This window comes from Cotesia glomerata, linkage group LG6 (genome assembly GCF_020080835.1).
Source record: "Cotesia glomerata isolate CgM1 linkage group LG6, MPM_Cglom_v2.3, whole genome shotgun sequence".
Classification (NCBI taxonomy): Eukaryota; Metazoa; Arthropoda; class Insecta; order Hymenoptera; family Braconidae; genus Cotesia; species Cotesia glomerata.
Window position 1 is genome coordinate 12,122,825 of NC_058163.1, and position 13,674 is coordinate 12,136,498.

At 34.2% G+C, this 13,674-nt stretch overlaps 2 protein-coding genes across 3 annotated transcripts; both read left to right on the forward strand.

The window, feature by feature from the left end:
• Positions 1-2,065: 2,065 nt before the first annotated feature.
• Positions 2,066-3,240, forward strand: LOC123267920. Its single transcript, XM_044732808.1, has 2 exons — positions 2,066-2,518; positions 3,095-3,240. Exons 1-2 carry the CDS (start codon positions 2,083-2,085, stop codon positions 3,238-3,240), a joined length of 582 nt encoding a protein of 193 aa, XP_044588743.1. The 5' UTR covers positions 2,066-2,082.
• A 5,508-nt stretch (positions 3,241-8,748) lies between these two features.
• Positions 8,749-10,250, forward strand: LOC123266847. 2 transcript variants are annotated; one of them, XM_044731295.1, is made up of 2 exons: positions 8,749-10,023; positions 10,095-10,250. In XM_044731295.1, the coding sequence occupies exons 1-2, from the start codon at positions 9,768-9,770 to the stop codon at positions 10,187-10,189; spliced, it is 351 nt and encodes a 116-aa protein (XP_044587230.1). In that variant the 5' UTR covers positions 8,749-9,767; the 3' UTR covers positions 10,190-10,250. Both variants share the same exon structure in this region; 1 of them encodes a protein (XP_044587230.1).
• The last annotated feature ends 3,424 nt before the right edge of the window (positions 10,251-13,674 follow it).

Consider the following 13,674-nt stretch of genomic DNA (forward strand, 5'->3'; position numbering starts at 1 on the left):
ATGGACTTATCGTCTTATAATAATAATAATAAAAATAATCGGTTTTTTTTAAGCACAATCGTTATTTTTTCAAAGTTGGTGACTTTTTGTTTTTAATTTTTTCTCTCAAAAAAAACTTCAATCAATTTGACAACTATTTCCGCTCATCCCGGGCAGGGCCGATTTTTTTTTATATTTTTTTTAATTGAAAAAAAAAAAAAAATTTTATTTTAGAAAATTTTTTTTTCAATTAAGTAAAAAAAAAATTAGGAAAACGGTTGACCCTGAAGGCCATCCCTGCAACTTCCCGCTAATTCCATATCTGGACGCTTAAAATCGCAATTATGCCGTTTTTGAGCTCTCTGAGCTCAAAAATACAATTTATGTGTTGTTTTGAGCTCTCCGAGCTCAAAGAGATAGGTTTTATATGCTTTTGAGCTCTTCTAGCTCAAAAAAACCATTTTTTTGAAAAATTCATAACCTTTTTTGGATTGAACAAAAAAATTTTAAAAAATTCTCAAAAATGTTTTTCAAAAGGTAGAAAAGAATGATAAAGTTTCAGCTAAATTTAAAGTGGTCGAGTTCAAATGTGGTCGCTTTGGCATGGAATACCCCATGTATAAAAATGAATAGCTGTGCGTTAGTCTCGCTAAAACTCAAAAACGACTCACCGATTTTGATAACTTTTTTTTTATTTTGTACGTCATCAGGTATAGTTAGAGAATGGTTTAGAAAAAAAAAATAAAAAGTTGAAAAAAAAAATCCTCAATATTAAGAAATCAAAAATATCAAGTAACATCAATTGTTTCCTGCTTCACAGCAGTATTTTATTTGTCACCTATTACTATTCGATTCGATTCGATTCAAATACTATTCGCACACCTCTAAAAAATGGCTAAGGACTTTTCGTCTCAGAATTATTTTGTTTATCAGATGCTACAATGGCGTCCGTTACTTTTGGGACACTCTATATATATATATTAGGGTGCTTTTTTTTTTGCGACTATTTTTTTTTTTTCGTTTCCATCCCGAAATTTTGTTGGAAATACACCCAAAAAAATTCCCTGAAAGTTTGAGCCCTTAATATTAATATTAAGTACTCCTACACAGCGTGTGAAGATCTCCCATTTGAATTATACGAGAACTTTCATTTTTTTTTTTTAAATTTCTATAGCTCAGTGGCATTTCATAGCATCACTTTGACCATGGACGGGTTTTTTTCAGAATTGAATGCTCTACAAAAGTGTCCATTGTCGCGAAGTCGTAACTCATACTGGCAGGGTAGTACGGACCACCAAACCGAATTTTTTATAGAATTCTTGTTTTTTCACTCATTATCTCATAAACAACAAGACATACAGAAAAAATGTTAATGATAATTTTGTAGGAAATTCAATTCTCTACAAAAAAGGTCCTCAGCACCAAATCACTAAGATCGATATTTTCTGAGATATTAATCATTGAAGTTTATGTAGCATTGAATTTCCACAAAATGTTGAATCAAATCTTAAAAAATAATGATTTTTCTATTCGTATCATAATTATAATTAGTAATTACTTATTGATTAAGTTACAAATTTAACGTAAAAAATTTTTAATTGTATTTTTCTGAAGTTTTTTATTTTTAAATAAATTTCTCATTTAAATCACCCCATAATATTTGAATTTATCATTTAATAATTCAATTTCAATGAAATTCTAGATAAAAATATATTGTGTATGATCATTACGAATAATATAGGATGTTTCTTTGTTGCTGTGTATTGTGATACTGATTAATTGCGGTTTATTTTTCATGCTCTGGTAGTACTACTGAGCTTTCACTTGACCTTGAATGCGTTCAACAAATTTCCCCTTTAATTGCAGCGCTTTCTTTGTTTTCGCGTACTAATCCCGCGAGAGTAAGAACAAAGCTTAGTGGGCATTGATCAGTGTGACGCCGTTGTATGTATACTTTGTTAAATTTGAGGTTAGGTCGACTTTAACCATCATTAAAATGAGTGAAAAAATTGGTAATAAAACTTGGAATTATTTAATTGGATTTGAAAGAAGCCAAATAAATAATAATAAGCTGCCTTCGTATCGTGACTTACTAAATTTTTTATGTATAAACATCAGTCTTTAAAATTAACTATTCGAAATAGTGCTACTAGTGTTATTAACGATACTAATACTATTCGGGCTAGTTTCAAGATTCCAACTATACGTCCTCAGCACAGTCTTACGAAGTTGGAAAAATTTTATGCCGAATATCTAAAAGTGAAGACACATCACAAGAGGGAAAAAAAATCAAAAGCACAAAAACAGAATGTTGAAAAGTTTAACCAAAAACTAGATAAATTGTTCGATATTTCGAATTCCACAATGGTTAAGAATTTGCCAAAAGAGCAGCAACAATTTCTGAATGAGTGTCAAAAGGGGAAAACCAATCTTCACTCGCCCGTTACTAATTTCTTGCCGGTGGAAACTTTTCAGAATAAATCTGACACTGAACAGGAGATAACAAATGAAGATAATGAGAATAATACAGACGAAATTGGTTAGTTTCTTCTCACATACAACTATAAATTATCAAGCTCAACAATCAATCATTTTTTAATAATCGAAAACAATTTCTTATAATTTAGACTCATATTTTTTCTACTTACTTGTAAAATTTAATTCGCATTAAAATTCTAATTTTCTTAACCTCATTTTCTGAAAATTGAATTCTATATAATTTTTCAATATTTTAAAATTTGTTTCTAGATTCATAACTTTTTTTCTAATTATTAGTCTATCATTTTTGGTAAAATTTTTATCAAGTAAATCTGAATAAGTGAGATAAATCAAAATTTATTCAATTTTGACAAAAATTTTGACTTGAATAAAAAAAAAATTTGTTTTCGATTTTTTCGCAGTCGAAAATTCCCACGCTATTAAAAAATTAAAGTCTCTGTAACCAATAAATTTAAAACACATATATATCATTTTGTCTTATTTTTATTGGGGAAAATTGACGGAAACTCAATTCAAAAAATATCTTTGCTTCTGGATAACAGAAGCTGAATATAAAATTTGAAAAATATTTGAATCGATTGGGTTTATTTATTTAATTCTGAAAAAATTGTTTTAGGCATGAAATTATCGCAACATTCGATGCCAGCAAGTTTTTGTAGTCTATCATCAAATTCCAGTGGGTTGAAACGAACATATTCTGATTTTGAGGATGAACTCCCTGTACCTCCTAAAAAGAAAAAATCAATATTTTTTAAGATTTGATTCAACATTTTGTGGAAATTCAATGCTAGGTAAACTTCAATGATTAATATCTCAGAAAATATCGATCTTAGTGATTTGGTGCTAAGGACCTTTTTTGTAGAGAATTGAATTTCCTACAAAATTATCATTTACATTTTTTCTGTATGTCTTGTTGTTTATGAGATAATGAGTGAAAAAACAAGAATTCTATAAAAAATTCGGTTTGGCGGTCCGTACTACCCCGCCAGTATGTGTTACGACTTCGCGACAATGGACACTTTTGTAGAGCATTTAATTCTGAAAAAAACCCGTCCATGGTCAAAGCGATGCTATGAAATGCCACTGAGCTATAGAAATTTAAAAAAAAAAAATGAAAGTTCTCGTATAATTCAAATGGGAAATCTTCACACGCTGTGTAGGAGTACTTAATATTAATATTAAGGGCTCAAACTTTCAGGGAATTTTTTGGGTGTATTTCCAACAAAATTTCGGGATGGAAGCGAAAAAAAAAATAGTCGCAAAAAAAAAAAGCACCCTAATATATATATATAAACTTTTGGACCAAATGTAATTTCTGACTCAGCTCGTCGAGTAATGTCAGAATATAGCAAAATTTTTCGAAATTTCCGTCATGAGGACCATGCAATAGTTAGATTTCTATGAAATCAACTAATTAGCGGGAAGTTGCAGGGATGGCCTCTAGGGTCAACCGTTTTCCTAATTTTTTCTTTCACAGTGATTGTATGTTTTGATTCGTTTTAAAATTTTTTACCATAAACATATCTTTTCAACAACTTTAAAGCTTGGTTCGGTCATAGGCCGTCCATAAATACTATTTTTTTCGATTTTTAAAAAAGAAGAAAAAATTTTCCTAAATCGTAATGGATATCAATTTTCATCACTATATATTCAATTCTTATTTATTTTTAATTAATTTAACACTTTTTTTACTATCAATAAGGGCTCAGAATCATTAATTAATCATTTTGTTTGCTTGAAAACCACACTCAATAAATTTTTCAGTTGTTTTCATACAGCAGAACTTTTGTAAATTCGACGTGAAAATAAGAGAGTGATGGAAAGCTATTCTCGTCTTTCTTCAATCTTGTACTCGCAAATGAGTGCAAAAGAGAACTGGAATATAGTCGGAGAGCTAGTAACACCCGTTTTATGACGTGTTTGATGCACAGTGAAATTTTCATATTTCATTTATATCCGATTGAGAGGTAGATTTACCTGTGTTTGCCTGACCCAGCCTGGGACACCAGGTACTGCGCATAATTAACAGGTATAAAAAAATTAAACCTAAAAAAAGTGTTTGATTCAGAGGCCAACAAACAAAAATTGACAGTTTAGAATATTTTAAAAATAAAATAAATCGAGGCAGACTTTTTCGAAGGGGTTCATATTGGATAAATTCACCCCAAAGTTGATTTTCTTTAATTTTAATTTGGAGTGTTTGATTCACGCTGCCATTTTTTTTAACGTTCTAATTAAATATAAAAAAAATTATATGCAAAAAGCCAGACACTTTTTCCGGGGTTTAATCACTGATAAATGCGACAAAAATGTTTCAAAATTATAGAAAGAGATAGGTTGCGAGCAACCGTCGGTGTGAGTGAGAGCGCCGATCGCTTTACGGCGGCGGTCCCTCTCTACGCTCTCATTGGCTGTTAGTCACGTGTTCATGTACAGCTTTACCGGCAGTACTTCTCCGTATGTATACATCGCATCATATTTTGAGTTAACCTCTGTGTTATTGTGAGCCAATGTAATAAAGTTTATTAAAAATTGTTTGTGTGTGAATTAAAAAAATTATTAGTTACAAAACATTTCTATAGGTTGGTTGTATCTAATTTACAGTTCGTCTGTGAGTTAAATTCAGTTTGAAAAAATGAAACCTGTATTGTGTGTAATTTGTCAGCAACATAATGCTGAAAAGGTTAATCTATTTACCGAGACGACATTAAATAAATGTAAAACCGTATCAGAAATCCGTCAAAAGTGTAAATTAAAATACTCTGATGTGATTTTACCATTAGAAGTATCTGCTGATAAAGGATATCATCGGCAATGCTAATCAAATTTTACAAGTCTGAAAAAAAAATATAAGGAGAATTTGTCAACGAGCCATGTGGAATCTCCTTCTAGATCAGGTATTTCTCATAAATAATTATCAGAATTTGAATGTATTATGTTATAACATAGATCTCAAGTTTGTATAAAAAATTGAATCAACATTTAATTGAAATTTTTTTCCTAGATATTCCTGTAAGAAGTGATGTGGACGTAGTAAACGTGGACACTATCCCGGTGGATCCAGGACTTGAAGACAGTATTATTTTACCTCTAGATAATCTTCCAACAAGTTATAAAGTTGATGATAATATTGAAATTGTTCAGGTAGTTTCTGAGTTTGAAGACGGTGCTTTATTTTCAGATAATCATGTAATTGAAGAAGTCGTTGAAACTGGTGAAACTAATCAAACTGAACCTCAACTTCAAGGGAGTGGCAGTGAAATATTTAATAAAGCTGTTGAAATTGAAGTGCAAGAAAATGTAGACCCGACTCCTGAATCTATAACAGCTGATCTCCACGCATTATCAATTAATTCTGATGTTTGTATTTTTTGCACTAAAGCTCGCCGGAAAGTCAAAGGCAAGCACATACAATTATACACAATTGAAAAAGATGCAATGCTGAAAAATCTTCAACCTTACAAACAATTTATAGACGATACAACAGTTTATAAATATTTACAAAGCACCGAAGATCTGAAAGCTCACCGTATTTGTAGAGTTGAATACTTAAACTCTTTGCGTATTTATGACAACAAACCAAAAACTGAGTACCACAAAAAAATAAGTTATCGCGAAAAAGCTTTTCAAGCTGTTTGCTATTTCATTGATGAAAATATTGCCAAGCTCAAAAAGTGTTTTTTTTTCTCTTCTCTATGCAATTATTATAAAGACACTATTTATCAATTAACTGCTGATCATGGAGAAGAGTATAATGAAGATATGGGACAAACTCATTTCCAGCGGAAATTGGAAGATAGATACGGGGACTTACTTGAGGTAACATTGATGCATCACAAAAAAATTGTAGGGCCGAAGGGTCGAAAAATTGATGAACATTTATATTCTTTAATAGAAAAAAAAAATATAGTTCAAAGCGCCGCAATTATTTTACGCCAAAAAATACTAAATATTAAAAAAAATTCATTGCCAGATAATCTTCGTACAACTGATGTATTGAGAGGAGAGTGTTTAATTCCAGGTGTATTGAAAGACTTCTACTTGACGTTGCTAGCTGGTTCTCGAAGTAGACGGCGAAAACACGCGAAAATGAATAGAATTAGTAATTCATTAGCTGAAGATGCGATATTCAACGTAACAAATGGAAGAGTTAAGACAAAAAAGCATTTAACTTTAGGTTTGAGTTTAAAAAGTTTAACGAGCAGCCGTAAAGTTGTTGAGATAATCAACAGGTATGGTCATTGTTGTTCCTATAATTTGGCTGAAGAAATTGAAACAGAAATGACTTCTACTTCTTGCCAACGCTCGACTAGATGTCCTGAAGGTATCATAAGAACTAAAGGATTGCATACTGGTCTTGCTTTCGATAACTTTGATCGATTTGTTGATACTTCCTCTGGTAAAGATACTCTCCATGATACTGTTGGTATTATTTACCAAAATGTAGACCGTATTTTGGAAGAAGATGCAGCAGTATTTGATGAAGAATTGTCGTTAGAAATAGATGAAGCTTCTGAGGATTCTGAGCAAAGAGGGATTTGGGCGAAAGGTGGTAGAAAAAGAAGAAGATCTATCGACGTTATTACTCCGACAATTGAACCTTATACCAAGAAAATTAAAATGTCTGAGACTTTAATTTCGACTGCGGATGAAGAATCTTTATCAGCTCCACCTACGTTGGAATTAGCACAAACGATTGATGTATTATGGATGTTTTCACATGCACTGGAGATACCCAGAACACCCATGTGGGCCGGATTCAACTTTAAACTTATTGGAGACTTCAACACTGCACAACAGAAAATTTGTTATTTAGCTCCTATCAACGAGTCACCGACAGGAAAGGACGTGGTTGTTCAGACTTTGAAAGAAAGTCAAGAAATAGCAAAAGAGATAGGTGAAAAATGTATCAACGTCACTTATGATTTAGCAATTGCAAAAATGGTAATGCAAATACAGGCAACAGAGAAGCTTAGGTTTGATAATTTATTTATCTACTTAGGTGCTTTTCACATAATGTTTGCCTATTTTAAAGCTGTTGCCGTAGACACTGAATTATTAGCTTCAGGATCGGTCAATTCATTTTTAGATGGTAAGCATTTCAACAGATGCAAGAGACTACATCCACTCATGGCACTTGGCTTGGAAATTATGAATTTTCGGTCGTTTTTAACAAAGAAAACAGTCATTGAAGACGATTTGCGCTCTGAACTGATGCATTTTGGTAATGGTCAACTGTCATTTTCTGATTTGTTAGGCAACCCTGAAATATCAAAACTGATTGATTCTTACATGCAATATCGAGAAGCTTGCGTGAATGGCGAGTATGGAAAACTGCGCAATACTATATGATGTACATTCTCTTCATCAATACTACCTAACGCTAAGTCGCAGTATCAGGACCGGAGATTTCTCGTTGTATAAGCAGATAATGCCCAACATCACTAACTTATCTTTTGCTTTCAATCAACAAAATTACGCTTGATGGTTAGTTCGATATCATAATAACTTATGCAATGCTGATACAATCAATCCCGAGATAATGGAAGAATTAAAAAAAGGATACTTTGGCATACAGCGCACAGAAAAATCATTTTCAAGGCAACCGATTGATCTCACACTCGAACAAACGATTAACGCGGATGCAGCTAAACGATTAGTTGGGATAATAAATTTTACTAATTCAATTTCAGCTCGTCAACGCTGGAGTTTAAGTCATCAGATAAGATCAACTATTATTTCATACGCTTATGAGATAACTGGTTTACGTAAACGTCAAGATGTTACAGCTGATTTGGAAAATAATCGTATAGAAAAAAATGCAAAACAACTCAAAAAATTTATCGATGGATTCTCCAAGTTTGTGAACCCATTCGATTCTGGTTTTGATGACAAACAACTGTTCAACATTTCTACTCGAAAAGTTGCTTCACTTGAAGTCGAACAGTTTTTACTAAACGCTGACGTTAAGGGTGATGAATTACGTAAAAAATTAAATTAAAGAATGCTTAGAATCTGAAGAAAGATTTGAGAAACCTATACCGAGATTAAAAATACTGAATTTTTCTTCGGAAGTAGCTAAAAAGAATATTAAAAACGGTGGAAAAGTTCAAGAAGTCACCATGCAGCGAGATTTATTTGGAAGAATGCTGGGATTATCGATCGATCATTCTCCAAATATTGAAGAAATTTTATGTTATCCCTTAATACCAGTACCAATTTCTTTGTGCCATTTCGATGGTACAATTTGCAAAACAGAGAAATCGGCAATTGTAGCGGTGTTTGAAAAGGATCACCAACCAGGGGACATACCTAATACTTTTGATGTTGTATTAGTTGATGGATTTTTCCTTATACATACATTACGTGATGTTCCAGCAACATTTGGTAATATATAAAAAAAAATCATGTCATGTTTAACAGCTACAAAAGCTCCTCGAGTTGATATCGTTTTCGATCAGTACAAGTCTCCCTCAATTAAAGACTATGAACGTCATTTAAGAAATGAAACAACTTCAATCGATTTCAATATAAGTGGACCAATGCAAGTTCGACCAACTGATTTTAATAAAGGATTAAAGAATATAAAATTCAAACAGGCTTTGGTAACCTTTTTAATCGAACATTGGCGTCAACCTGAAATGGTGCCTTTCATTGGCCAAACTATAATAAATTTGAATTATGATTTTTGTTATTCCTACAGGCTGGAAAACAATAATATTAGTCAAACAATAGATGATAATTTATATTGTGAAAATCATGAAGAAGCTGATACCAAATTAGTTTACCATGCTTGTCAACTTGAATCTGAATCAACTACCAACGTTCTCATTAAATCATGTAATACTGATATTCTAATTATCATGCTTGGCAATATGGACAACCTAAAATGCGATAGCTTGAATATCTACATGGAGTATGGAGCTGCAAACAAAAAAAGAACTTTAAATCTGACACAACTTTACGTTGAATTAGGTCCGACTGTTTGTTCAAGTTTACCCGGGTTTCATGCAATTACGGGGTGCGATTATAATCCATCTTTTTTCAAAAAAGGCAAAAAAAGGCCTTTTCAATTGATTCGAGAAAATCCTGATTATCAGAAAGCGCTAACTGATCTTGGAAATTCAAAAATTCCTGGATTACCGTATGAAACGTTTGCGACACTTGAAAAATTTGTATGTGAATTGTACGGGCACAAGAACATTTCGGATATAAATAAAGTACGTTACGAGAAGTTTTGCCTTACGTATAAATCAAAGGATGTTAATGAACCTTTTTAAAAAACTATTATGAAATACGACGCTTCAAATTTACCACCGTGTAAAGCTGAATTACACCAACACCTCTTAAGAACTCAATATATCACGAGTATTTGGCGAAACGCTCATCTATGTACTCCTACATATTTGTTCCCTGGAACCCATGGTTGGACTTTGCAAGATGACGCCTATGAATTTAAATGGTTCGAGGGTGATTGTATGCCACAAACTGTCTTGGATGCTATTAGAACCGGCTCATCCACAGAAAAAGATTCTGTTAACGAAGGTTTGTATTTACTAATTATTTTCTTTTCACATATATTTACTCGTATCATTAATCATGATTGTTTTTTCCAGCTGATGAACGCGATTGTTACGATGAAGACATGTTTTCAAGTGATGATTCGACAGAAGAAGAATCAGATAACAGCAGCGATGAAGATGAAAATTGAATAAACGATTTAATAACTATTTAAATATTATACTTAGAAATAAATACTTTAACCTTTATGTTCTCTTTTCGATATTATACTCCATTTCGACCTTAAAAAATAAAATATATATAAAGATAAATATATTTATTAATCCTGCTCCAAAATATAATTTTAAATGTACAGCTGTACATGAACACGTGACTAACAGCCAATGAGAGCGTAGAGAGGGACCGCCGCCGTAAAGCGATCGGCGCTCTCACTCACACCGACGGTTGCTCGCAACCTATCTCTTTCTATAATTTTGAAACATTTTTGTCGCATTTATCAGTGATTAAACCCCGGAAAAAGTGTCTGGCTTTTTGCATATAATTTTTTTTATATTTAATTAGAACGTTAAAAAAAATGGCAGCGTGAATCAAACACTCCAAATTAAAATTAAAGAAAATCAACTTTGGGGTGAATTTATCCAATATCAACCCCTTCGAAAAAGTCTGCCTTGATTTATTTTATTTTTAAAATATTCTAAACTGTCAATTTTTGTTTGCTGGCCTCTGAATCAAACACTTTTTTTAGGTTTAATTTTTTTATACCTGTTAATTATGCGCAGTACCTGGTGTCCCAGGCTGGGTCAGGCAAACACAGGTAAATCTACCTCTCAATCGGATATAAATGAAATATGAAAATTTCACTGTGCATCAAACACGTCATGAAACGGGTGTTACTCGCTCTTGGACTAGATTGTTTGGTCTTTTTATTTAAAGGGCGATAATCGATACACATGCGGTAGGTATTATTTTTCTTCGTGACCATAACTGGTGAACAAGCCCAGCTACTATTCGAGGGTCGAATATATCCTTTTTCGAGTAATTGGTCAACTTTTTCGTATAATGCTCTCATTACTGGCTGACTGCGTCTGTATGGTTTACAGCGCACTGGGGCTTCGTCAGTTATCTCGATGCGATGTTGTACTAGGTTAGTAACTCCTAATTTGGCGGTTTTATTTTTGTCAAATTCTACCGTGAGAAAATTACTTAATTCTGATCGTTCTGATGAAGATAAGGCATTTAATGTTAGCGGTTTAGTTTTATTTGTGCGGGAACGAAATTGATGTTTTGTAGAATTACCGCCTAAGTACCAAGTGGCGATTTTTGATTCTACGTGAACGTCTGCGGACTGCCAAAAATTTAGACCGAGAATAACTGGGGTTGATAGTCTAGGTAATACATTTAACCAGGTTAAAATGGTTTTTCCGTCAAGTTCTACTTTAAATGGCGCGCCTCCGCGGGTGTATGTTGAAGCAGGGTCGGCTAATGTTACTCCTACGGTACTAGTGGGGTCTGGGCTTAACTCCTGAAATTCATTGCCTTGGATTCGGTTATACGCGGTTTCAGAAATGTAACTTCGTTCGCTTCCGCTGTCTAACATGGCTTCAATGTGAAAAGGTCCTATAGTAATATCGGTAATCATGCGGCTTACGAGCGTTGGTGCCTGCGTATGCGATAAATATGTTCGACTATGATTATTGGGACCGTGTATTTGCGTGAGACAGTCGGGTGTTTCATCATCGTCTGATTTAATTTTTAATTCCGGTAAATCAATGGGAAGCTCCGACTCCGAGTCTGATTTGTAATCAAAATCATCGTAATCTTCGCATTCAGAGTCTGAGATGTTTAAATGTGGTGAGTTTGGTATAAAATCGGATGTTTGAGAGATACTAGTTTTACAGTTGTCATTGGTTGGCTCTACAGAAATATTAACTGGAGTAATAGATAAAACGTGTGTTTGACTAGCTGTTTCAGCAGTACTGTTTGTCTCTACTGCAATGGTTTTGGCCCTGGCTGCTGTAGAGGGATACACCAGGGCACCTACTCGTTTTTTGGCTCCGGGTTTCTCGGTAACGGTGGTAAACCGGCCCTCGCCCGAATCTCGTCGGTGGTTTTCGCGCAACACTTGTCAGCTGTATGTCCATGACGTCCACAGCGTGCACAAGGTGCGGAAGATGGCGGTGGGGAGAGTGTTTTTTGTAAGTTCTCAAACATGCCTTGTATCGTGGCCTGGAGATTATTTATTGAAGCTACGATCACGTCTGAGGTGTCGCTTTTTGGGGCTTCTTTTCGCAAATTAAATAATTTATTTGTTGAAACCGCGTCTAAAGTTGTTTTTTCATTATTCTCAGTAATTGACGCGTCTTGATCAGGATCTACATCGGTAACGGCATTCATTCGCGTTCTTGATTTAGTGTAATTCTGATTTTGTGTTTTCGATTTACTCGGTTGTTCCGGTTTAGGTGGATTACAAGTATCCATAATCGATTCCCATGCGCCAACGCGTTGGTATAACATTGAATAAGTATTAACACGTTCTTCCGCAAATTTAAATAAGAATTTGGAATTAAATTTTTGGATAATAATTTTTACTTGTCGGCTTTCGGGTAATGGCTCTTCTAATTGAACAAACGCGCTTTGCATTCGATTAATAAATGCAGCTCCCTGTTCATCGTCAGCTTGTCGATATGAATAGATTTCTTGTAAAAAGGTTTCGTCTGATTGGTGAGTTTGCCATACTTTGAAGTGTGTTTTAAAGACTGACTAGTCGACAAATAAATGCTCATTCTGATAATACCAGTCTAAAATATAACCAGTTAAAGTTGAAGCTACTACTGGCCTAAAGTTGTCTAAAGGTATATCATTACTGACCATCCGCTGTTCTAATGTCTTAATAAATTTTTTGGCATCTAACTTTACAGATGAATCGCGCGGAGGGAAAAATACATTCCATGATTTCGCAGTTCGGCAAATGTCATTAGTCCGTAAGGGTGCAACTGTACTCGTGTACATGTACGAGGGAGCAGCGCTTGGAACTATGCCTGGAATAGTATATGTGTATTGTTGTGTCTGTGACGCAGGCACATGAAAAGAAGCAATCGGTGCTGTATAGGTGTGTGTCACATGAGGTGCAGTAGTGTGTGACTGTACGTGTGTGCTTGGTACGTAGTATGGCATCGGTGGTGCTGTATAAGTTTGAGTTATATACGGCAACGTGGTGTGTGATTGTACATGAGTCGCTGGTATATGCTGAGGCATCGGCGGTACGAGTGGTGGGGCAAGTGACAGCGGCGCGTACGGTAAACGCGCAGCCCCACTGAGCGTCGAGCTTTGTACTGTAGAGAAGGGAGGTATACTCGGAGGAAGAAAGCGAGGTGCTGGCGGCACGGAGTAATTTCCCGCTGAAAAATTTGAACTAGGGAATAATTCTCGTGGCTGAAATGCGTAGGTGTCATTGGCAGGATTATTATTATTATTTACTGTGTCGGACATCGTTCTAGCTAGAGTGCTAGCAAAGGGTGGCATTAACTGAAGATAGGCGGCTTTCCAAGCCTCTGCTTCAGATCTTAGTTGTCTAATTACTTCTTCAACGGTTTGCGTAGCAGTATTTGTATTTTCAGGGTTTTGTGCTCTACTTGTATTATTATTATTATTATTATTATTATTATTATTATTATT